The sequence below is a fragment of the Chroicocephalus ridibundus genome, chromosome 3 (genome assembly GCF_963924245.1).
Source record: "Chroicocephalus ridibundus chromosome 3, bChrRid1.1, whole genome shotgun sequence".
NCBI lineage: Eukaryota > Metazoa > Chordata > Aves > Charadriiformes > Laridae > Chroicocephalus > Chroicocephalus ridibundus.
Window position 1 is genome coordinate 50828150 of NC_086286.1, and position 26283 is coordinate 50854432.

Consider the following 26283-nt stretch of genomic DNA (forward strand, 5'->3'; position numbering starts at 1 on the left):
AAGACCTATAAAGGATATTACCTGAAATATTTTTAACTGGTGAGCAATGCAGTGCAATTTACAAACTGGACAACCAGCATGTAGTGGACGTGTGGATAGTGGATCTCAACCTGGTTTGCTGTTGACTCCACTAATGGATACACATCCGAGGGTGCAACTGCCTTCCAGGTGGTGGCTCTGTGCTGCAGTCAGTCACTGTAACATCATCACTTCAGGCGATACCTCCAGGGCTAAGGACAAGTATCACCTAAGCCATACTTGTCATGATTAAATACTCACATTTCAGACCTTTACTTTGCCAAATCCTACAGGAGGGTTACTTTCATGTAAAGCTCTAATACCTAGATTTCTGCATTAACATGAATCAAATTCTACCTGTATGACTTCAGATCTATTTCTCTCTACGCATGTCCGTAATATAATCTTCGGGTGAAATTGTTCTTGATGGCGAAGTTATTGGTATTCTGGCTGATGCCTTTTCAGAAGATAAGGAGTAATGAGGTGGAAAAATAAGTATCTCTACAGATCATCCCAAAAGAAACATGCAATACAGGAAGGCTGAATTACCCTATGGAGGGAATTTTTTCTTTCTTTCTTTCTTGCTTTCTTGCTTGCTTGCTTGCTTGCTTGCTTTCTTGCTTTCTTTCTCTCTTTCTTTCTCGCTTTCTCTCTTTCTCTCTTTCTTTCTCACTTTCTCACTTTCTCTCTTTCTCTCTTTCTTTCTCTCTTTCTTTCTTTCTTTCTTTCTTTCTTTCTCTCTTTCTTTCTCTCTTTCTCTTTCTTTCTTTCTTTCTCTCTCTCTTTCTCTCTCTTTCTTTCTTTCTTTCTTTCTTTTCTTTCTTTCTTTCTCTCTTTCTCTCTTTCTCTCTTTCTCTCTTTCTCTCTTTCTTTCTCTCTTTCTCTCTTTCTCTCTTTCTTTCTTTCTTTCTTTCTTTCTTTCTTTCTTTCTTTCTCTCTTTCTTTCTTTCTCTCTTTCTCTCTTTCTCTCTTTCTCTCTTTTCTCTTTCTCTTTCTCTCTTTTTCTTCTCTTTCTTTCTTTCTTTCTTTCTTTCTTTCTTTCTTTCTTTCTTTCTTTCTTTCTTTCTTTCTTTCTTTCTTTCTTTCTTTCTTTCTTTCTTTCTTCTTTCCCTTGAATATAGTATGGGTCTTGTTCACTATCCATATATCAAATGTGCATCCCATCCTTGTCTCTTTCTTCATAAATGGACCTTAGACACTTAGCAAACCTATACACAAGCTTAATTAAGCACGAGAAGGTGTCAAATCAAGAGCACAACTGTAAGACTTGGAAGATTGCTTACAGTTACCTGTAAAGAATCATTTAAAATTATTTTTCTGGTCTCCCAAACTGCAGAACTATCAAAGCAGACCGTTTTCTTGGAGCTGTTCTCTCTATCAGTGCTATTTTACTCACAAAAACTGGAGACACTGTTCATTTATTATCACTTCTGCCAGCTTTGTTATTGTTTTCAGTTTTCTGTCCAAGTGTTTACTTTGAGTTGCAAAGGAAAATCTCCTCCCATTTGCCAATACTAAAGAATACAACAAGAAATTAGCATTTTTCCTCCTGCCTCCAGATCCAGCTGCCTGAATCCTGAGGGATCCACATCACTATAACACCTCTATGTGAAATCTAACAACCTGTCACCTGAACCACTGGGGCCATGGGTGCCTCCTGGTACTTTAACCCTTGGACCCTGATCTCTACTCATGAGCGGGCCCCTCGATGCTGTCTCAGCTGCCTGGCAGGCTGCTCAGGAGCTGCAGAGATCAGCCCTGTCTCTCTGGAGAGGCTCAGGGGAATCAAGTGTCCTGAGGGTCCTGGGAGTCCCAGTCCCAGCACTGTCTGCCCAGCAGCCCAGTGCCTCGGGATAAGCAGGTGACCCCACAGGGAGGCTGTACAACTGTGGTGCAGCTCACATGGTGCCCAAGGAAAACTCAGGGTTGTTCAATTCATCTACGTGAAAATCAGCCTTGGATGGAAATGCTGTTAGCAGGAGTGTTTGCAGTGCAACGCAAAGACAAGATTCACCTTAGCCTTGTTTTGGAAAAACGATCGGGGAAAGGACATGAGGTGGGAGATGCTTAGCGTAATTTTTCTCGTTTATTCATCCTCTTTAAAGCAAATGGACAGAAATATATGTAAGCATCCTCTTCAGTGGAAATATATAATTTCAAGATCTAGCAGTGAGAAAGTTTGAAAACCAGTGCTATTGTGTCAGTCAACTATATCTTGGCTTGAAAAGAGATTCCCAAGGTTTTATGAATTGATTCTCACACTCACTGCCTTCACCTCTTCTTACTTTTCACCCCCTCAAATTGTTACTCGTTCATAAAGTCTTTTTGCCTACATTCATTTTCTGACATAGCAGCTTGCCTTTTCGGTCCTCCCCTCTCCCGACTCCTTATCCCACTGAATGTAAGGGCCCACAGAGTGTCTCTAATGGAGCAAAAGCATGTGAGGTGTCACTGGTCTGAATAGTTCTGTCCTTCAGGGTGAGATTTTAAGGGCAGAAAAGAACTAAACAAATAGCCCTGGAATGACACAGGAGAGGGTTAACTTCAGAAACAGGTCTGGTTTTCCATCAGATCAGCAAGGCCATGTCTACTGTTTACTTTAGGTCTTCTACAACTAGTTTCAATCTGATTAGTTCAATAAAGTAGTGGTGATACAGTATTACCATCTCCCGAATAACCCATAGAGCTTGTGTTTCCCTTGTGAGCAGTGTAGCACACAGTCTTTGCAGAGATTATTTCCAGACTCAAAAACAACTACCTACATAATAACGCATCCAAAAATGCTCCAAGAGTAAATTTTTTTAAGATCAATGATTTCTCCTTCTTAAATAAAGTATATGTGCTACTCACATTTACTTCTTAAAGCCCAGTGTGCCTAGAAAGCCCCACTGCAAGCAAATTCTCTCGTGCAATATCAGTGTCTGAAAACCCAAAAGCTGCCATGAAATTGCAATCGGATTGAGTGAGTGGGAATGCAGAATGTAACTCTAAAATGTGGTGTGGATCTAATTGGGGAAAAAATATCACATGAGGAAGTCAGACTTGGAAAAGTCTTGCCTGTTTCATAAACTGGAGTGTTTGGTGACAATTTAATTAATGCAAGAAACATTAACACAGACAAGGGATCAGTAAGAACATGGAAAGCTGGTCTGCTGTATTCCAAGATGCATACAAGTATAGATCTAGAAAGGACTTAATGTGATTTTCTACTCCTCCCCATGTACTGCTAAGATATCAAGTATGCTTGTCTTCTCCTTGTCATATGCTTCCTTAAATTTCTCTGCAATGTCCCTAAGCGGCGTTCTCTAGTTTAGATGACCTGCAACCACAGGCTGTAACAATTGTTATCTGTGTCTTATGTATGATCTTCCTGTTTCTGTAGACTATTCTGTAGAATAAGATTTGACTTTTTTTCCCAGCACTTTCACCATGTTAGGCCTTGCTGAGCATGATTCCTCAGGTCTTTTCATGCCAGTTGCTGCTTGACTGGTTTGCCCCCATTAAGTACTTGTGCCTTTCGTACCTCTTTTCTAAAAATAGCATTTTATACTTACTTGTACTGAACTTCGTGTTTTCCGACCTTCTTCTCAATTTGTTATGATGTTTTGAATTGTTTCCGCATTTCCCCCAGTACTTTCAGCCCTCTGTTCTGATCCCCAGGCTTAAAAGTCAATCATTGATGATACCGATTTTAGTCTGTCCACTAGTGTTAAGAACAATGTTGAATATGACCAGGACTCACCATTAAAGGATATTGCTTTAATTTTTCTCCCAATTTTGCTGTCATCCAGTATATGCAGTCTGACCATGAGCACACTATTGCAACCAACTTCATAACAGACATGTAAACAAGTGGATATTCCTGCAAGCATTGCTGCTGATGACCCTGCTTCTGGATGCCTTTTGTCGATGTTGTATGAATTTCTAGGAATGCAAATCTACTTTCAGCACTTTAATTTAATTTCTGTAACCACATTTGTAAGTTGCCATCCCCACATATGAAGCCATAAATTTGTTGATACAGATTGTGCCTCTTTTGTCATACAATTCCAGAACCTCTCTGATGCTGTCATCTATTGTATCATCTGTCTATGCCTTATTCAAGAGGTGAGTTATCTTTTAAAGAAGGAACACAAATGGCTTTGACATGGTTTATCCTTACCACCTTATTATCCTCACAATGTTTCATGGTTGGTTGTTAGGTCATTTTGGCTAGTAAATTTCCAGGAATCAAGTTAAGGTGACTGCTCTATTTGGATACTTCTTTCACACATTTTTAAACATAGCTATTATGTATGTCCTTCTCCAATCATCTGGTACCTTTCTGGATTCTTACAGGTAATTTCTAGTTGTTCAAAGATGGTTTGTGTCAGGACTTTCAGATGCTTTGCTTTTGAATCCATTCATTTTTTCACATTTTTAAAGTATTATTTCTAGCATTCCTATTTCTTTGCAAAGCTCTGCATTTCTAAATGTCCATGCAGAATTAATCAGCTTTAGAAGAAGGTTGGACCAGATGATCTTTCAAGGTCCCTTCCAACCTGGGCTGTTCTATGATTCTATAAAAGCAGTGCCTCTGAGTGGGTCTTGCTTGTTAACACCAGATCATAATCTGAAATCCATCTTGAAATTCTGCATTCAGAGAGATTAAAGTCCCTAAGTACGCTGATCACCATCCCCCTTCATTCTCCTCCCTCTAGCTTTGATCCAGTTTGTGCTGAAGTCATGGGGAAGATATCCTTTGTCGTTAATTAAGGTTGTGTCAGATCCATATTTTTGCTAGTGGTCTTTTCTTTGAAGATGTTGCCTATTTGAAACATGTTTGCAAAAAAAAAATAAATCTACACAGTAAATATTTATAAGTAGCATAGAAAGACTGTGTTTGGCTAGAAATAGAAAAGAGGCATTTCCTTCCAAGTGACAGCTACTGAAACAGGGCTGTTAAGTTTATCTGAATATGTTTAGTTGCCATTTTATTGAGCAAATAAGTGTAAACACAGCAAGCCAAAGATACCACCTTTAAAACAGAAGTCTGCTATTCATCTTTGTTACTGTAAAGGCCACTGCAATGTGATTATTACAGTAATTCTAAGAAACTTGGATCATTTGATCTAGTTTTCTAGCATAAAGCATTCAGGTGATCTGAGAATGCATTGGAAAGCTCTTGCTGTAACCACATTTCATTACTCTTCAGACTTTACAGTACAATTCATACTTTAACTTTGTTCCCAATTTAGTTCCTCCTACGTGTTCTTCAAATGCTTTGTCCATTTTCTCATTATGATCTTCACTGAAAAGATTCTTCCAGTCACTTACACCACCTTCAAAGAAGCAAAGAAACTCTTGAAAAACAAGAAATTTTATTACTGTTTTATTCTATAGATCTGTCATTCTTGTTCCATTGTACACTAAATGGAGTTGGTCCATTTTTCAAGATAAAACTTCACTCATTTTTGCCTCAACATAATTTCATGAAGTCAGTGTAGCTACAGCTCTGTGAAACTGCTATAATGCAAAAGAACGTACGGCTCTTCAGGTGGCTGTGTCCAAAAAAGCAGCCTGAAGTCCTGTTTCCCTGCAGCTCTTCACTACAGTCAGTTATAACTGATAAGGTGGAAGACTATGAAGGCCAGAATCATCTGTCAGAAGGCAGAGCTGAGTTTCTGCTCCCTTGGCAGCTTGAGTTCCTATGCATTGACTTCTTTAACATAAAATGCAGAAATAGATTCTGACAGCCAGGTTGGCCCTCTCATGTGTGTCTCCACTACACTGCAAAAGTAGTTCCCTTTCTTTCCCCCTTTTCTATCTACCTGATGCTTGCATGCTTGGCTTCCTTCTAAACTGTGATTGTGAACAGGGGATTGGCAGTGGCCGTTTCAGGAGATCCTATACTCTCCTAAAAAGTGTGATCATCCCACCCAGGCTGAGTTTGGCCCAGTTTTGCCTGCTCAGGTAGGCCTCTAATGGCTGAAGAATTGTTGGTGTTGGCACAGAGGTGGACAGGAGTTCAGATAGATTACAATTCCTCCTTCCTGCCAGTCATCTGTGGGCCTCTAAAATTTCCTGTGTGCGGTTGCTTCTCCTGTGCTGCCTGCAGCCTGCTGCCAGAGCCTTGCTGGGTCTCTTCCCCAACAGCATTCCTTGACTAGTCTTCTCAACCGTAACAGTGATAACATGCTTGATGCTAATCTGTAATGCTAATATATGTGCAAAAAAGAAGCACAGGATGGGCCCAAGTTCTTGAGTGTGTGAAATTTCTACCTCTGGACCTCTTGGAGCTTCCTACCTTTGCGAAAGAGAATATTGCCAAATGCCCCGTGGGTCTTCTGAGAGTTCTTCTTCATTGACTGGAAGCTGCTCCTCTCTACCACGCTCTGAAGCTCTTTCTCAGTCAAGGAAATCCCAAAGAAAGCAGCTATGTTTTTGACACCCAGGACCGGATTCTGAAAAGAGGAATGCAACATACCACATGATATTCAAGCAAATTACACTGCTTTCTGAGGTGTCTGCACTTCCCTACATCTCTGCTGGCTGCATATATAGAATATCCATAGCATTCAGTGGGACTGGAGTGGTACATGGTGTTTCTTTTCTCCATAATTATTTCAGAGGAGATAAGAGCTTTCTTCCTATAGATCACAAAAGATTGTACGAGATTTACAGTCGAGCAAAATCTACGCTGTTGAATATATGAAAGCTTCCCTCCAGAAATTGTGGGGTGTTTTGATTTACAGTGATTTGGGCTTATATCACAGCTAAAGAGCAAACAAGAAAATTATTTTCACGAACAAAATTTTAAAAAAACTTTTAAGTTTGAATTTCACCTTTCCTTCCCTTAAAACAAGATTTTATCTCATACAGTATCACACAGTTTGAATACACTACATGAATATAATGGTTAAAAGGTTAAGAAACAAATGCTCTTTGAAGTATAAAATTTTTGTAACTATTGGTAACCTCACCTCTTTTAGCTCTTCATAAGTTATTGTCATAACATTTTCATCAGCAGCATATTTGTTCCATTTGGAAAGGTATTCAAAATAGCATCCCCAGGGCACTAAATGAAACAAAAGGAATACTAAGATGAAGCACAAATGAAGATTAGACAAGAACCTTATGAAATAAACCAATTTTTACTCCTTAAATTGATCCCTCAGCCATGGGCATTACTAATCCTACCTATGCCAGAGTTTACACCCTTCTATGGGAATTATGGGGTTCTGCTCCAGGCTCTTCTGACAGAAGTCGCAGGCATATGATACAATTTGTAAATCAGTACAGAAAAACTTGTTAGTATTTCGAGACAGATATGAGTCCAGCAAAGAGTATTCAAACCATCTTGCAGACTCACTTAATCTGGTTTAAAACCTTCTGCTGGCTGTGTGATATGCAAAATTGAAGAATTTATGAAATTTTAAACCAGTGGGATTATTTTCTTTCTTTTTTAATGCACTAGACTTAGTCCAAATCACTCCTCTGGTCCAATTTGGCACGTAGGTGTTCAGATGTCTGCATGGGCACAAGATAATGGGTACTGGAGAGAGGAGATGAAGGGGATCCAAGATCGCAATGAGGAACTGCTTCTTCCAGAGAAAAGATCAAAATATCAGTTTGTGCAAGTTAAAGAAGTTTGCGGAAGTGCGGTTTTGATAAGGATTTATCCTCAGGCAGTAAGACAAGTACTGTAAATTTTAGTTAAATTTTTTAACTTTCTGTCTTTAATCTCTGCTTTTGTACTGTAAACCAAAAAATCCTAGTGAAGCTGATTTACAAAGTGCAAGGTTTTTAGACAGAGTCAAAGCATTGAATAATTGACACAGACAAAAGAATATACTGTACTTTTCTTCGTCATGAAAGCTACGAAGAAATCATCCCAGGTCTCATAGGAGGGAAGAGGAGACATGCTGTTGGTAAAATGGTAAAAAGATGTAGCTACATCCTTTGGATTGCGAATCAGCAACAATATCTAGAAAAAAAAAATACTTTATTAGTAGAGAAAGACATAATAGACTATAGTACGAAGAAAACAATAATCTACTTTATGATTGCAGTCTGTGGAATTTCTAATATCTTGTATACTACTTGCAGAATTCAGAATGTGAAGGATTTCACTTTGCTTCAATACCTTGTGAAGATGAGTGCCTATAATTATTAAAATATATTTTACAGATATTATAATTATGCAAAATTATTATATTATTATAATTATGCAGAATCTAAGTATGTTTTGCTCAATACAAGCATCATTCGTCATTTAGGTAGTGGGGGAAAATAACTAAAATACAAATTCTCTCTGAAACCTGACACATTGGAGCCCTCACTTGTAACTACACCATAAAATGCTTCCCATAGGAAATTGTGTCAAAATACATTTTACTGCTGGAGTATTTGTGTCCCCTTCATCTCACTTGTGGAGACTGACACGAAGGTATCAATAGGGATGTACTGAGATTAAGTGAGATGAATGGCAGCACTTAAACAGGCATGTAGAAATGGCCAGGCTAAACACTTAAGTTTAAGGCTCATTCTGAAAATTGGCAGAAAAGTACTAAATTGGCTTTTAAAAAAATCTGTTGGAGTGTTTCCTTTCAAGCCGTTAAAATCAGCACTCACCTTGGCTTTATTTTTGAAGATAGACCTTGGAAGATTTTCAGGAAGAAGATGAGTAAATATAACTCTTCGAGAAGGTAATTTGTTCATTCGCTTTAAGAATTGAAAGGAGGAAAGAACAGTTAAGTTAGTACAAGTATTCTTTTCATCAGCCTATGATAAAATACTGCCTTGCTAAACTTATCAACAGGTATTGGCTGATAGAAGGACTTATTCCTTGTGAGTGTTATCCTGGGATTTTAGTGGACTGCTCTGAGTAGCTCTAATCTTCAAAAGCCCCTGCGAATGAGCATTTGGAACAAGATTATCCATTGCTAATTCTCTTCACTGATAGTGAATTTAATACGTTCTGTTAGACAAGGGATCAAATCTAAAGGTAAGATGCAGATCCCAACTGGAGTTATGTGAAAGCTGAGGATCTCAAGGAGAGAGAAGGGGTAAGGAAGAAAAGCTAGTAGAAGAGAGAAAAGCCGCTCTTTCAGTAGTTGGCATTTCATGAAAGTGTTCTCAAATGCAAAACATGCTAACGTTGAATTTCTGCAGTTCCGGCGTATCTAATGAGTATGTGCTCCTCTCAAGCTGTCTGAAGCGTCCATTTATCCCTCAGTATTTGGCAATGCAGATGAAATTCATCCTGACCAGATGCCACATAGAGAGAAATGGGAGAGTTCTTATCAAACAGTGGAATATTTCACACACCATATATTCAGTATTTGAAACACAACACTTTGACAACTTTCATATGTATTCTGTGCCCACCTCATATTTCCCAGTATCTCCAATTTCAAGGTAGGGGAATTCTTCTAGCTCTTCATCATTCACGCTGCTTTCTTTATTCTGTGTTTTCTTTTCAAATATGACTAACAGATCATTTAAGATTTGACCTACCCAGTTTGTGCCTGAAAGGGGAAAAATACAGAATTTTTTGTTTCACCTTTGGAATAAACAGAAATGGATTTGACAGGAAAGCCAAGAGGTAGGTAGTACTACCAGGTGAGTTGCTTGGTCTCCTTTCATGTGATACAATCACTGCTGACTATCTGAACAATTGCCATTCAGGGTCCTACCTTTGCTCTTTATAAGGATATATTTGTCCCACTGGAATGTCTCAGTACATCGTAAATTAACTTGTATATTTTAAATTACCTAATAAAGGAGAAGAACCACTAAGATTCAAATAGGAAAACATGCATTAATGTAATAAATTTTTATTGTGACAACTATAAGAGGGATTGGGGTGGTAAACCTGTACGTCAAAACCTAGTATATTATACATGTCTTCTGACGTGCTGCACAGGATTATCTTGGGAGGAAAGATGGATCACAGAACTTCAACACAGGAGAAGGAGATCTGAAAATTGTGCTGTATGTGCTCACTTTCTTTGCCATAGGCAGAAATTCTCTAAAGTGACATTTCCTACACACATTTATTAATATTTTTATTCATAACATAAAAAAGGCTCTGTAGAACTCCCATCTTTAGTTTATTGTTTCCTGACTTCTGGACCCTGGGTACCTACATCTTTGTCACTGCAGTCTTAATAACTGCGTTCTGGTGCATAGCATTTCTTCGAAAAGAAAACATGACAAAAAAGCAAAAACTTTATCTTATGTAATATTATATATCATATAATATATAATTATCTACTTAGTATATATTATATTATTATAGGATATTTGTGTATTGATTTATATATTAATATATACTATATTGTATATTTTTATTATATTATATTAATATATAAATCTATACACTACTATAATATATTTTGTATAATATATATTTCATATAATAGATGTTTCGTATGATACACATATTTATATTATATATATTTAGTACAAACCTACTTATTTGTGATTACATAACTTTATTTATGAAGAAAGAAAACTATATTCACCAGATTTAGGGTATCCTGCCAAAATGATATCATCACGTCTGGCTTCAAGGGACTCCATGGCTCTGAATACTTCAGGACTGCAAAAAGTAGCAGGGTAGAGAATCCCCTTGTAAGAAAAAAGCAGTTCATCACGATCCATTGTATTAGCAGCAGCCATTGCCTTATCTATGATATCAGCAAATTTTTTCCTGGACTTCTCCATTCTTCTTTCTCTCTCGCACACAGGCTCTGTCACAGTGTGAAATGCTATGCGGAAAAAGAGTGTCACAGATTACCTTTTAATAGGGGGTTGTGGTCTGGCTTTTTGACCCCGCGAGCAATAATTTACTACTTCTCCTGAAACTGTAAAGAAATACGCAACTCCAGTCAAAGACCTTGGGTCATTTGAACCTTGTGAAATCAACGGAAGTTGACGTAAACAAACAAGAAAAACAAGAAAATGCAATTGCATTTAGGTTAAAGAGCTTAACTCCCAACTATCATGCCAAAAATCTGTAAGGAATTACAGCACAGAGTTTATAAACAAAACATATCAAAATAGAAAGACATGACTTGCAAGCTGGGGTTTAAGCAGCACGATCACATTCCTCATGGCACATCTGCTCTTTCCAGTACTCGCTCTGCTGGGATTTTTTTTTTTTTTTTTTGGCATATCGCTCATCATTCTCACTGAAATGCGATCAAACATGTTAGGACTGGGAGGAAAAATGTTTACTGTGCTAGCAACTGAACTGTGGACCATCCCGTGATGGTGGCTGACTGCTCCCTCTGGCTGGTGCCCAGGAGGGCACGTGGACACACATGTTCTTTGGCCATTGTTCAAACTGCAGCACAGAGTTCTGGCTTTCTGGTGGTTACACAGAAATGTCCCATTTATACATTTTCTTTCCTTAATGAGCTCAGTCATTGTTTAGCAACTGATCAGTCATCACTGAGTTGTTAATAATATAGCCTCGGCTACAATGATTAGCATTTATAATGCACTTCAGGTGATGAGCTTCTGACTCCACTCATCTCAGCAGAAAAACTGCAGTTAGGCCCAGGTTTAATATTCAAGTATCTGAAAAGAGGATGGGTCATAAAGAACAAGAAAATAGTTCCCCCAAAAAATTCATGCCAAGCATCTAAATACCATTCTTTCCTATCTCCATCTTTTGAATGCTGCCTGTTGGGCCCTTGGAGCAGGAGGACCAGTGACCCATATGCTTTTGGCATTTGCTCACCTTGAGGGATTCAGGCCTGGTCCCTGAGGCATGCTGCAGTGCTTGCAGAATGACTTAGCCTGACATTTTGACATCGATTTTGTTCAGTCCATGGAAATCTTTTGCTTTTCCCTTCATGTCCTTTTTTCTGTAAAACTATGTCAATATAGAAAGACTACCTCTGTGCAGGCATCATCTGAACCAAGTGGATGTCATATGACTCTTCCTTGATCCATTTGTTGAGTGAGATCTGGTGCCAAAGTGCAGCCGGTGCCAACTAACTAACTGACGTTAGCTAAAAATTGCTATACCATGAAGCAGCAGCTTTGATAATTCTCAAAGTGTAACCAGCCACCCCAGCAAAATGAAAAAGCCGCTTGCCCTAATTGTTTTCCTTTATCTTCCCTTGGCATTAAACCACCATGGACAGAAACTTAGAAAATGTGTTTAACTGGTATTTTTACCTGCTGACAATACAAAGGGTTGGGAGACTTTGAACTCCTAAAGGAAGCAAAAGGGGGGGAAATGGTATGTAAATTATTAAAGTATCTCATGCAATAGCATAGTGTTGGAATAGGATTTCCATGATAGAAAGGCAGGTCATTGCACTCCCACGCTTCACTCATCACAGAATAATCCAAAGAAACTTTGATAGAGAAAATCCAGAGGATTTCTAGTGTATTTTTGCCAGAGAGGGCAGTCAGGCAAATTATTCCTTGGAGGCATGTTTTATCCTTAGGAATGAAAAAAAACAGTATGAAGAGAAAAACCAATTAGAAGACATAAGTCATGGGGAGGGATTTTGAGGGGAGCTAAATTTCTTGGCAAAAAGAAAAAAAGCAGGGTCAAGATTTAGTAATGTGAGCCTTTGATACAGCCACCTGTCATGACACCTGAGACGGGAGATGGGAGGAGTATACCTTGTACCGTACGTGTTGCACAATAAGGCCCTCTGATCCTGCCCAATATTGAACCTGGAGGCTGATGGAAAACATCAGTTGACTTAAAGTTTCTAAGAAGCAGCTTCAAAAACATGGAGATTTAAAACTGATTAAAAGGTTTGGTAATCTCCAGATTAATGGTATTTGTTGTTCAAGCCACCACAGTGCCTCTAAAGGTTTCTGACTTCCCATACTCATCAAACCTGGTCTTTCCTGACTGTGGAGCTTTGCAGAAAGAGGATGGTGACCTTTTCTGTGGTAGCTACAGGACACTGACAGCTGACAGTTGCCTAGTGGACTGATCTGCTTATGCTGATCCATTCCCTGTTAAATGAAACAACAAAATAATCCCCTCAAAACTTGTGCTCTCAGATAGTAAATTAGAAGAGGTGGGTTACTGTAACTATTCCTATGATCTGCATTAATCTCAGTAAAACTCTGGAGAAGGCTTCCATAAATTAGTCTGCCAAAATGACCTCATAAGATTTAAGATGGATCCATAAAGATTGATCCATTCATGAAGGTACCCTAAATGCCCCTGATCATCCATCTGCCAAAAAAAAAACTTGGGGGGAGGGACATTCCTTTGAATCCTATGTATAAGTCCATGAAAAGTAGGGTTTAAAGTAGAATTAGCCATATGATGGAAATGCCGTATGTGGCTTTTTCCCCTTTGAATAATGTAGCATGTGCCTGATCCAAGGGGAGTTAAAGCCTCCAAATGGCAACCAGGATGGTAGGATGTCTTAGGTTATGTGCTAAAAGCTTGTCTGTGCACCCACAAAGGAGCACAGAGAAACAATGGATGGGGAGCCCAAATAATACGATGCCCAGACAGTTCCAGGCCCATCACAGTAGCCATCAGCTCATCAAAGGCCTGTCTACACAAGCCCAGAAGAGCACAGGGAGACAAAGGCAAGCAGGAACCCAAGTTAAAGACTCAGACAAAGGGATATCCTGTCCAGGCCCCTTTTAGAGCTGTCCCACGTGAGCTTCAACCCCAGAGTCCAGGTGTGAAGATGACCCATCAAGATGATCAGTGCTGGAGCACCTTTTGAAGACTGGCAGAGGCTGCCACCTGGGGATATAAGCACATTAAGGAACGCAGGGGAAGAGCCTTTCATGATTGCACAGGACTTATTATGTCAGGAGTACATGACAGGTGGGACACAACTGCCACAAAACAAATTATTTACCAGCCTGTGTGATATTATTGTTATTTACTTGAAAATACAGGAAATACTGAAACAGAGACGAAAAATAATTAATACTCGGTACATAATCTGGGCTCATTTTCTTGACTACTCTAAAAAACTGTTTGAGCTGGGGTCTAATTTGTTGTAAAATTTTCTAGGAACCTCCTTTATCTTTTCTTTTCCTCCTGAACTGTAGAGTCTTCTTCATGACGGTCATCATCCCTGACCAGGAAAAAGCTGGTCACAACATCAGATTAGATCACTATCCCTAGTCTACAGAAGTATACCCAGCTCTGTCTTCCCACTCCCCAAAATTTCCCACATGTCTCATCTAAACTTTCCTCTCTCAATTTTTTTTCAGCCTCAGCTTTGCTGTCTCTGGAGAGTTTCCACTCTCTTAATCCCCTCTCTGGAACAAGGTAGGAAATAAGCAATTTTCCACAGCTTTCATCATCTCTATTAATGTATTGGCTAGTTCCCAAAGTACAGATGCAAAGGTTAACTGCCCTCTCCCTCCTGTTAATACTCCACTAGGTAATAAGAAAGAACATGTCACTAAATACAGAGAATTTCATGACACACCAATGCTGGAGAAATCATATTCTTATACCAATCTGAAGATCTCAGCTGTACGTTAACAGACCGCTCAAGCCATCAGCAAAAGAGATTTATTTCCTTGTTTGTTTGTTTGTTTTATCTGATCTTTCCCAACAGTATTGGTGAAATTAATTTGAAAAGTTGGAAGTCTCTGACTAGAACTTTGTTACCAAATAAATGTGCAGATGGAGGAGTCAGGACAGTGACCTCAAGAAGTCACCTGTTGCCTCATTGTGTATCTATACAACATGACATTGAAAGAGGAAGGGGAAGAAACAGGAAGGAGGGAGCAAAGAATAATGTCAAAAAAGACTCACTGATGCTATGGAGGACTTTATAATTCTTGCCAATGCACTAAATGCCCTATTTCCTGCAAACCTGTCATTAGTCCCATTATGGTTTACGTCCTTCAAATAGCCAAAGCTCTGGAGCCTTTAGTACAGAAGAAACTATGTCATAAAAACAAATGAAGCCAAATAGAAAATGCAAATGTAAATTATGCTAAATAAAGCTCACTAAAGAGGTATCTTGAAACAGGTTATCCAGATGCATTAAAAAAATTAGTCCTGTCACATTCTTTGCACATAAAAAAATAATTGCAATTTTAATTTTCAGTATATGAATTTGAATGCACAAATCAAGATTACCAAAACGATCACAACTTTTTCAGTAGAGCATATGACACATCAGTGGGTATCGGTGGACCTGGAAGCATGCAGCTCAGGTCTTAAGCATAAAGTCAAAACTGTGTATTTTTGCAGAGAGAAGATAATTTAATTTCTTGTCTGAAGATCGTATTTTAACTGTTTTTTCACTTAACTTATCTGTGCAAGGTCTGTTCCTTACAGCAGTGGATTAACGCATAAAGCAACCACTAGTGATTACAAATATTCCCAATATTATCAAAAAAGCTGCTACCTGTAGGTAACTAAATGACACCAGTGAGTGATGTAACCAGCAAAATTATGGCTAGGGGTCCAGGTTTCTCCGACCAGGACTGGACCTTACAGCAAGGTAGGTCTGGGACATGTTAGAAATCCATGAAGAAAAGTCAAAAGCAGCTGTAAACTGTAGCTTTATTGTGTTGTGACTAAACAAATAACAAAAGCAGGGTCTAGGAATGACACACACAGGCATGATCTGTTTGGTTTATGACAATCAGTTTCATTAGGCTAAAAAAAGAAATCAGGACGCTCAAGCTGGTATGTTATGTGTTAATAAGATTCAGATTTTTGCTGATGCATACTTGCAAAATAGTACAAGGCCTGGCAGAGAATTTACAGAGCAAACTTTGCCAGTAGATATGCATCAAAATTACCCAAAGCTATGGAGATAGAGGCTGATATTCTGCCTACAAAAAGATAATTATACTTTAAATAGATTGAGCTACTGATGTGTTAAGAGCTTCTTTCTTATCAGTGTTTAATACAGATGTAACTCAATTTCCAATTAAGTCAATGAAAAAATTCCATTGATTTGAATCATAATTGGGTGAGAGCTTAACTACGACAGAAATTTTTTTGCTAAGAAGTGACCCAAATTGATAGTCTTTAGAAAGGTCTCTAGATATCAAATACCCTTAAGCAGTCTAGAAAGACTGAGAGAATTCACCAGTAAAAGGGAAAACAGAATATTCCTTTAAGAAGGCATATTGTGAAGCAGGGCTGTTAGACTCCCCTGTATGTGATTAATTATAATACTGTTCAGTAAATGAACGACTTCTCAGTATGCCAAAGTTCTTAGTTTAGCAGTAACATCTGATATACACTGCAGTCACTATAAGGGCAGCTGCAGTCTGAATATTATAACACTTATCTGCAACATCGACCTTTTTCCTGTGTATCATGCAATTGCATTCCTGGTCAGAGTTCAGGAAATGATTGCTTTAATAGGTCTGTTTTATCTCTCAGGCTTTGCAATACGTGTCATATTTTAACCTGGTGTGGTTGCTGCTAAGCGTTCCTTGTACATCGTCTCCATTTCCAAATGATGCTTTTCCTCAAAAAGATTCATCCAGTCACTAACACCACCTACAAAGAACCCTTATTGATACTGTAAGATGTAACAAACAGGTTTTAGTATTCAGTGTATTTGTTTTCTCAAGAAGCATTACTTATATCCCTCTATATAGTAAGTGAGGTGGTTTTCCTTGCTTTTTAAAATTATTAGTGGATTTGATTCCTTTCCAAACCTGAGCAGTTCTGCTAGTCTGCAGAGATCCACTGGGGGTAGTCAATCTGTGGCCAGCTTTCTGCTTCACTTACCCAATAGATGGCCCCAGTCTTGGGGCTGGGATGAGGGAATAGCCACAGACTAACTCCTGGGTTGTTACATGGGTGAAATAAAGTTAACTGGCCTCATTTTTTGTTCACCTTAATACACCAGCTGGACGGCAATTGCATTTCTAGAACTGTTGACCAGCTGCTTAGTTATTCCTGCCATGAAAGCTATAACTCTAGAGTTACTTCAGTATAAGATGGCATTGATCATCTGAAGGAAAAGGCTTACAGACACTCAGAAACAACCAAGTATTTTCTTTCCACAAAGCCAATGGCTCCTCAAAAAGCTCCCATAGGTTTTTTTCTGGGGGAAAAAAAAAAGCAAATGTCTCTTAGGAAGAAGGACTTAACGGTCTTGATGGCTGGACAAGCTCTGTCATGCTGTCCTATAATACCTAATATCCTCTTAGGCACAGAGGAGGAAAGAACTCATGACCACATCATCAACAGTCTGGGTCTCCCCATCTCAGGTTAGCTGACCTTGGTGAGTCAGATATGCAGTTTTAAAAGAGCAAAGGTGTCCAAAAAGCTGTGTGCCAATCCAGTTGTAAGGCAGTTGTGAAATAACCCTTAAAGCTAGGAAATCTGTTGAATTTTTCACCATTGTACACTGTGACTATCCAGCTAATATTTACAGAAGGAAAATTCTGCTAATGAAGCTGGGAATAGCTCACCTAACAACGGAAGGCTGAGAACAGTGTCTTCAGAATGGCTGAAACTTCATCTTTACAGAAGAGAACATCACCAAATGCCCCATTCCCAGTCAGCTGAGGCAATTGAACAATTTATGAGAAGGCCATTTTGAAGGCAAGATAGTGTTTGTGTTAGAGCCAGTTCTAGGTTGGTGGTCAAGACAGTGAGAGTATAACACCAGTAACCATAAGTAAATGTATCCATTAGGAAAGAATACAATACTTCTTCCAGCTGTGAAGTCTTTTAATAAAATATCCCAGGATTCATAAGATGGAAATAGGGAAAAACAATAATGAAATGTCACTAAATCTTTTGGATTTTGGAGCAATAACAGTATCTGAAAGGCATACATTAAAATATGTATACAGGCACTAGGAAAGGGCTGTAATGGAAAAATAGCAATGTTCATTTTAACTACCACAGCAAATATTTCTTAGACAATGTATATTAATCTTAAAGTACTGATTTCATATTATAAGCACAACTCAAATTATTTCACTGTCCTTAACGTTGAGGAAAGTTTTTGAAATGTAATTATTTGTGCACATGTAAATTAATTATATAGAATCCAAGTGTGTTTTGCTTGCCATGAAGTTTTTCAGATATTTATGGTGAACAGTGGTTTTGTTAAAATAGACCAGATAAAACAATAAAATAACCAAGAAGGGTCACATTCGGGTAAAATGCTAGTATTCTTTGGAGGATGACTTGCAGTCAGAGTCCAGCCTCTTTCAACACAAGTAAATGGTCCCAGTAGGAGACTAGTGAAAATAAATCTAAGCTGGCTTGAAAATCCACTGAAATCAGTACTTCTATAAATCATTAAAAAATTACCCCCTTTATCTTTGCTCTTGCAAATGGACTCAGGTAAATTTCAAGGAGCCATACAGACATATATAAGTTTTCTTGGGGGTAATTTCTTTACCTGCTTCAATAAAATTCAGAGAAGAAAGAAAGTAGAAAGCACAATTAACATAACATTAGCATTCTGGAACCCATTGCTGATGCAAAGGGTTTCAAAACCCTTAGCAAAGATTTCATCTGGGAGAGGAGAAATTGTTAAGCTTTTTACTGGGACCAAATACTGTCTGTTTTCAGCAACCCTAGCCTAAAAGCTCTTAATAACAATTGTCCTCTGATCTATTTCAAAATATGAGTTCATGTTTCCTCTTTATGTGATTTTCCACAGTATTTCTGTTCCAAGCCAGGATGGTACTGGCTGCCGTGGCCACCTGGCACAATCCATATCTAACTTCCTTGTGAGCAGCTCCTACAGCAAAGTCCCTTTAGACATGGGGATTAAGCTGTCCAGTTGCCTCTGGGGCTTGTCCTTCTGTATCCGTAATAAAGCATATTAGCCAGACAGTGCCTAGAAACCTGAACTAGTCATACAGATGCTGCGTCTCCTTATGAAAAAACACTGGCTTTGGAAAGCAAATAAATATAAGCATTTAATTTTAACAAGTAAACGTTGGACATAAGAAAGCAGCAGGGCAATAGCAAAATGAATGGGCTTGTTGGAGGTGCAACAGAAGTTCTTTATGGGACTCTCTCAGGCATTTCACCTTGTTACATAGTATTTTTTTTTATCTTTGAATGAAATGTCTCCTTTGTAACCTCTACAGAATAAAATTGGACTGAATTTCGGAAAGTGTCTCACACAGTCCTTCTGAATCTTTTTCTCCTCACAGGGCTATATGGATTCTTATTGGTTAGGGAATCCCTGCAATTGTTCATAGTCCTTACTTTGTAAGGACACATCTCATGCCATGTGTTCAGTTGAGAAATGACATATAAGCTTCAGTGTCTACCTCATATTTCTCAGGATATCCAATTTTAAGATAAGAAAATTATTCTGGCACATAATTCTTATGATTTGCTTCATTTTTATAGGGTTTTTTGCAGCTGCTGCTATTAAGTCACTTAATATTTGACCAAACGGTCAAAAAAAAGAGCAGGATTGCTTTGAAGACCTAAGAAAAATCTTGCATGTAATAGCACATTGGAGGAACCAGATATACATCTCTTTAGGGAAATAAAAGAAAGTATTTTCAAGATTAGAAATTCACACTTACACAGACATTGAACAGTACCCAGAAATATGCCTGTTCTATGGCATTTAAAATATTTTTGAAGCATATAAAAATGTAGTTGAGGCCTCCTCTGTTCTGGTATGATAAAAGGAAGGACTGTTTTACTGGATTTGTATCAAACCATAAAATATGAAGAGATAAAAATGTTGATCATTGTTCCAAACAAGTTGCTCTAGTTCTTTGTCTTACTACTAATGAACAAGACAGTTTTAAGAAGGGCATTGACCAGTAAGTACATCACTGGGTAAAAAGAGTTATTTAATTGGATTGCTTAAGAATATTAATAAAAGCTATAAGGAAATACCTTGGGTTTGCCTCAAATTAGGTTCTGTAGTTGATCCTCTTCCTTGTCTGCCAAAATTCACCTTGGCTCAAATTTACCTCAGCGTAACTCCTGGTCAGTGGAATTATCATAAGCTTGAACCTTCTCTTTTGTCAGACCCAGTATTTATATGAGCAGGTGTAAATCATTCCAACTTTAAAGTACTCATGTAAGGACTTTCTTAACAGCAATGTTAAGACTGGTATGAATGCAGGGATGTGTGTCTGAAGGCACCAGGAAAAATAGAAGAAAAGTTAAGAGGATGACCTGCATGGATAAGGAAGGAGACTGTTCACAGCAATGCAACTGAGGAATATTTTGCTTATGTTAAGCCCAGGAGGCTGATGATCTGATAAGATCACAGCACCACAACTTGTCAGCAGCAGATCTTGCACTGTGACTACAGGAGGATGGCAACAAGGTTACGGCATGCAGCAGACTTGTCTAACATTTATAGAGGCCGAAGAAAGCAAAATTTGGGACGCAAAACATCACACTGAACTAGTCATCATCCTCTATGGGGTAAAAAAGACCTCTCCAAAAACTAGTTTGTCTGTCACCATCAATCAAGACCAACCCAAGATATATGATAAGAAATTATCTTATCCTTTGTGTCACACACCATTAGTGATCTTGGCTACACCATTCAAATGCAAGCACCTTGCTGCTTGAAAGTATATAGGTATGGGAGAATGAAGGCAAATAGACAGAATAAGCTTACTTTGATTTTTTTGTAAAATAGTTATCATCTTCCTCTCCCTGAGGTCTTCTTGCGCTGATTTTTGTTACACTAATTTCCCACACACACATGTACTAGAAAGCTTTGGCTGTGGGATAGGCTATATTAAGCAATTAGACTAATGAAGAATAGTATTTTACATTCTGGAAACCATATGTCCTTCAAAAATGTTCATGCACTTAATTCTGATAACTCTGGATATGCCAGATATCCATGTACATGTCCCTTTTCACTCTGAGTTCCTGTGGAGTCTAATGTATCCTAAGACAAAAACTACTAAGATTTGTATTTTGGTTGGATGGAAATACTTCATATAGTTTATAGGAAGAGGAGAGAAAAGTCTACAACATACAGTATTGCACATGAAAACAAATCAGATAGTTTTATGCCAAAGCCTGTGTTGGTTTTAGTTTTTTTAATTTGCAAATGGAAATGCCACTTTCTTTTCTCATTAATTTTAAATTAAATAAATTTTTTTAAAATTAAATTAATTTTTTAAATAAAACCTGAAATAAATATTTCATAGTTCTAAACGCAACACCATAATTACATTAGCAGTAGCAACTACTATTGTTGTTCTTACTATTGTTATAGTTACTGCTATTGTTACACCTGTTCAGATTATCAGCATTATTATGGCAACCTCCTTTGTGCAGCAAGAGAAACACAGCAATTTAGGAAATCTTGCTAGGATGAAGTCATCTCTTCTGGCTTCAGAGGACTTTATAGCTTTGAATATTTCAGAAGTGCAAAGAGTGGTGGGGTAGACAGTTCCCCCGTGGGTGAAGATCAGATCTTTATGTTCCAGTCTGTCAGCAGCAATCATTGATTTTCCCAACACATCAGCTAAAGCTGTGTTAGACTTTTCCATTCCTTTCACTTCCCTTTTGCTTTCCAAAAGTCCCTGTTGATGTGTAATGATGGGCAGCAGAGGCAGGTACAGGTTACCTATTTATGGGTTAATTGTCTTAGTGCATATTTCTCAACTTCTCCCTCCCTAGCCCTTTGCGGAAAAAGATCCTGAACTAGCTGCAGCTGGGTCATTTAAAATTGTCGCATTGACCTCACTGAGAAATAAATAGACTCCAGAGGAAATATACAGGAATCTATTTGTTTTTCATGATGACTCAAAGGACAGCTAACACACGACCTACAGCTTCAGGTGTTTATTCTGATTCCATCATTGTCAACATGGCCTCTGGCATATGTTCATTGGACTTGAGATAATTAAGAGCAATTAAGCTTCACACTTTGACTATAAGTGAATATGATAACATGGTTGGCCCATCCTGGGAGAATGTGGGGGTTTTTTTCCAAATACTCTGGAGGGGGGAAGATTTAGAATAACCAAATTTAGCAAACAGCATGCAAGACTATCTGTTACGGTAGGCTTTCAGTTGACTTTGGCAACAGCAGAGCTTTGGTCTGGGTAGGCAGACCAAGATAGAGAGGGGTCCAGAACACAGCAGGGAACGCAGCAGGAATATCAGCATGTTGACAGGGCTCTGAAAAGAGATTTGATGGCTGATAGACTGGATGCTCATTGCAGTGTCACTGAGGGTCAGATCGATGGGCTCCGTGTGATAAAAGGGAGCAGACCAATGGGCTCTTCAAAAAGTGCACAGTGTGCTTTTTCAGACGCCTGCCTTTCCCTAAAAAGTAAAATCAGCTGGAACAACGTATGGGTTGGACTAGATGATCCCAGGTTGATGATTCTGTTTGACCCCTTCCAACCCAAACCTTTCTATGAACTAGTCAACATTTCATTGCCATCTAGGCAATAAAATGTTCCTGCTTGGCATAGAAAGGTGCTGGCAAGTTTGATATAAAAGGATGGGGTAAGTGTATCAGCACTGCTTTGATCCCAAAGGTAAAATAAAACGTTTACGTTCTATAAACAATGGTCCATACATAACTGTTTTAAATAGCAAGCTAAAAATTTGGACTGAAATTTTATCATTCCATGTGTTACATAAGTGAAGAATGACATGCTAGAAGCAAGAGGAGCCATAGCTCTTGATTCATCCTGAAATATCTAAGCAGTTCAAGCAAAACCCTACTGCAGGACCCTGTGGTTCTGAAAGCTAAGAAGCTGTCAGAGGGCAGCAACAACGTCATGGAAGAGAAATTCTCAGAGGGCTGTTAAATACAAGTACTTCCAGATTCAAAATGTCCTTAGGTCACAGATTTTTGGAGACTGGGAAATTATTTTGAGAAATTATCATTATATGCTGGTTATTTTGTTGGCCACACCTGTAGATAAGACACACAGCTAAATGTAGCTTTGGTCCATTCTGGGATGGGACATTAGGGTCTTATATTCTTTAAGGATTTCATTTTAACTGGGCCTCATGTGACGGGGTCTAGCCAGAATCAATATTTATCCTGCAATGGATAAATAAAATATCTGATCTAAAATACGGCTTGAGCTTCAATATATGTTCTGTCATGCAATGTTTGTTTAAAGTACATGGTTAAGCTCATTCTCAGGTTACAGCTGGTGAAAGGATCAGTTTTCAGTCTTTTATTTCACTGTTCTGTTTGCTTAGCTGACAATTATACTTAAAAATAGAGGGGTTTAGCCTACTCTAGATGTATGTACTTGTAGGGTCTGTGAGTACGGTTTCATATTATGTTATGAAGAATGAACCATGTCAATTCTGTCAATCATCCCAAAGACTTTCAGGCTAAGAATTTGACTTGTTGCTGAAGGCCATATTTTTAGGAGAATTTGAGTGAAAATGATCTTGCCACTTTTAAGTATGGGAAAAATGGTTGGGAAAATAGTTTCTTCAGTCCTTTTTATGGCCATTATGATTAGGACTTAATTACTGAAGTCATGACTCAAGCTGTACCTTAGTTAGAGCTTTAATAGGCATGGTATAATTCATATGAGTTTTACCCAGTTGTATTTTCTTCTGCATGCTCAAAAGAGTAAGATAACATAAAAATTTTCAAGCTGTACCCTATTTAGAGCTTTAATGGGCATAGTACAAATCACATGAGTTCTATCCAGTTGTATTTTCTTCTGCATGCTCAAAAGAGTAAAATAACATAAAAATTTTCCTCTACAGGAAAGGTTATCATTACTTTTTATATAAATGATACAAAATTACCAGAATGAAAACCACAGCTACCGCCAGCTCGCTGTTGCCTTACTTGCATAGGTAGCTGAGCTGAAGTACATCACAGGGGTAAGGAGCAGAAATTTGACCTCGTCATTTGCCATTGAACACAGGGTGTTGCATAAAAGCCCAGATCACTACAGAGCGTGGAAGCAGCCAGGAGCAGAAGAGCTGACTCCTGCCTCCTGCTAATGTCGGGCGGAGTTGCAATCCACTCAGAAGTAAAATCTCATACTTTCACATACTTGGTTCTTAACATCAAAAGGGAGACCTTTTTTCAATAGTTCAGCTGCTGAAATAGCCGGGTAGGAGCAATATGGGAGCAGTGACCCAGCCTTTTTTTTATTGCATATATTTAAGCACATTCAATAGAGGAGATTTTCTTAAGTCAGCTTTGCCCACTCTGTATCATGGAAACACAGTGTCACTGAGGTTGCAGAAGGCCCCTGGAGATCATTTAATCCAATTCCACTGCTCAAAGCAGTAACCAAGAGCAGGTTGCCCAGGACTGTTTCCAGATGGCTTTTGAATATCATCAAGGACAGAGATTTCCCAGATCAGATCTTGACCACATGATACATGGAAAGTATACTTGAAATATCATATGATGAACACTATCTTATTGCTTACGTAGTCTTACTGGCATCAGTCACTGCAGAATTACTTGATGTTCATAGGAGGTATAGAACGTGCACCACCAAATGTACATATGTTTCGTTTATGAGACACAATTTGTAACACAGGAACAATTTGGAACAAAACCAGTGACATGGTATCGGTGAACTTATATGCAAACATACAGAGGAAATACTATCATTGTAAGACTGCTCTGGAGTATTTCAGAGTATTTGCTGATCAAGCTTTGTTTCATCAGAAAAGTTTCCATTAGCTGTACTGCTGATACCTAAAAGAAAATGGATGGCACATGACATGAATCTTGTATTCTGAGAGGGCAGATCTACCTCCTGTCCTCCGTACTAAAGACTATGAAGTTGGAGGAAGTTTCAGGCACTTTGATTTTAAAAAGAAAAGACATGGAATAGGACTGAGAATACTGCCTGCTCTCAAAGATAAAGTTCTAATTAATGTATTTTTATGGGAATTAAATAATTTTACGAGACACTGATGATATAATTAGGCTTAGAATCCTTTCTCTGACTGCACCACATTCTGAAACGCAAATCAGTTGAATGATTTTGTTTGAGCCCGTTATTGCCCTAAAGCTGATCTTGAGGAAAAATGAGGACAAAATATTTATGAAAAACATAACCGTTTCAGCATCAAGTAAATAGGGGATTTTAGCTTATTCACTTTCTTATTTTTTTAACATTTACGCCCTCAGGCCATAAGTTTATCCCACTCTATATGGTGATCCAATACAAGACCTTCTTCTAACAAATATTCTTCATCTATATATGTAGAACACCATAGTAACAAGACTACTACCAGTCTTTTCAAAATTCCACATTTATTTACCATCCCAAAAATTTTGACTGTATTAACACCTTCACAGTTTACATCACATGTTCAAGACGACATTTTAGTAGTATGCATTGACAGTTCGATGTTTGGTAATTTGTTTTTGCAGGAGAGAATATTCTCATTTTCTGTGGCTTTTTTGGGTATTTTTTTCCGAGACCAGAAGTTACTATTTTCAACAGTGATTCAAACACCTTTCCCTGTTACTAAGAACTCAGAAAATTCAACTATTTTTTTGACCCCCAGAATCCTGTTATGAAAAGTAATAGGTGATACACTGGAAGTTACTGGCATTGAACATATTTTTTCTTGGTCTTTGGAGCAGCCTGATGCTGGAAATGTCTTTAAGAAAGTTATGGGAAATTCAGATAGACTTCCCAAAATATTTTCAAGTAGTTTGAATGTTCTTATTTGATATCCCTGCTTTCATAACTGTGCAATCAGAAGCTCCAATATATTAACCAGATTGCAGTTCAGGAATGCTGAGCACAGAGTGTTTGTTTGCTTCACTGGAAATCACAGAGTGCCAGCACACTTTTCATGAATGTCTAGTGAATGACAGAGTTTTGGCAAGGTGCAAAGTCCTTTCTAAATAGTTGCTTGTCCACCATCTTTTTTTTTTTTTTTTTTACTAAAGCAGCCATTCAGGAATTTTCAAAGCTTATTCCATTTTACCGCAACCTCTTCAGGAACAAAACAAGAAAACACACACTGGACATCCAGGGGAACTTTGGTCTCCTCTTTCTTCCAATAATTAAATGAATGGCAGCCTTGATTTTTTCTAATTTTCTGGTACCATATAAGTTGGAAGTGGAAAAGAGAACCTCTCTGTAGCAGCCTGGGTTGGTCTCAGAGTTAAGAGTGTGCAGAGAATAACTGCATCTGTGAAACTGAACTCAAGACCTGAGGAAAGGAAGACATTGCTGACACTAGCAATGGAGACAGAGATGGTGAGTTTTCATGAGCAGTCTGGGAAAACACAGATACTGCAAACACCCAGGCTGGTGACTGCAGGAAGGAAAATATGGAACAGAAGCAGTGAAACAACTTCATAACAAAGATTTTGTTATTGACAAAAATGGCTATGTCGA

The 26283-nt window shown here is 38.3% G+C and overlaps 1 protein-coding gene across 1 annotated transcript; it reads right to left on the minus strand.

Moving 5' to 3' along the window:
* Positions 1 to 3749: 3749 nt before the first annotated feature.
* On the minus strand, positions 3750 to 10791 carry LOC134513069 (sulfotransferase 6B1-like). Its single transcript, XM_063329120.1, has 7 exons — positions 10527 to 10791; positions 9388 to 9527; positions 8632 to 8721; positions 7858 to 7984; positions 6981 to 7075; positions 6305 to 6461; positions 3750 to 5339 (listed from the first exon to the last, which is right to left on the minus strand). Exons 1-7 carry the CDS (start codon positions 10726 to 10728, stop codon positions 5209 to 5211), a joined length of 942 nt encoding a protein of 313 aa, XP_063185190.1. The 5' UTR covers positions 10729 to 10791; the 3' UTR covers positions 3750 to 5208.
* Between the last annotated feature and the right edge of the window lie 15492 nt (positions 10792 to 26283).

Bases quoted from the DNA above. Each gene is read 5' to 3' on its own strand.
- LOC134513069 (XM_063329120.1), bottom strand. From the start codon at position 10,728: ATGGAGAAGTCCAGGAAAAAATTTGCTGATATCATAGATAAGGCAATG. The intron at 8,722-9,387 runs GTGGGCACAGAA...CAATTCTTAAAG, and splicing joins GAGATACTGGGAAATATGAG to CGAATGAACAAATTACCTTC. The intron at 6,462-6,980 runs GTGAGGTTACCA...TCCTCTTTTCAG, and splicing joins CTTATGAAGAGCTAAAAGAG to AATCCGGTCCTGGGTGTCAA.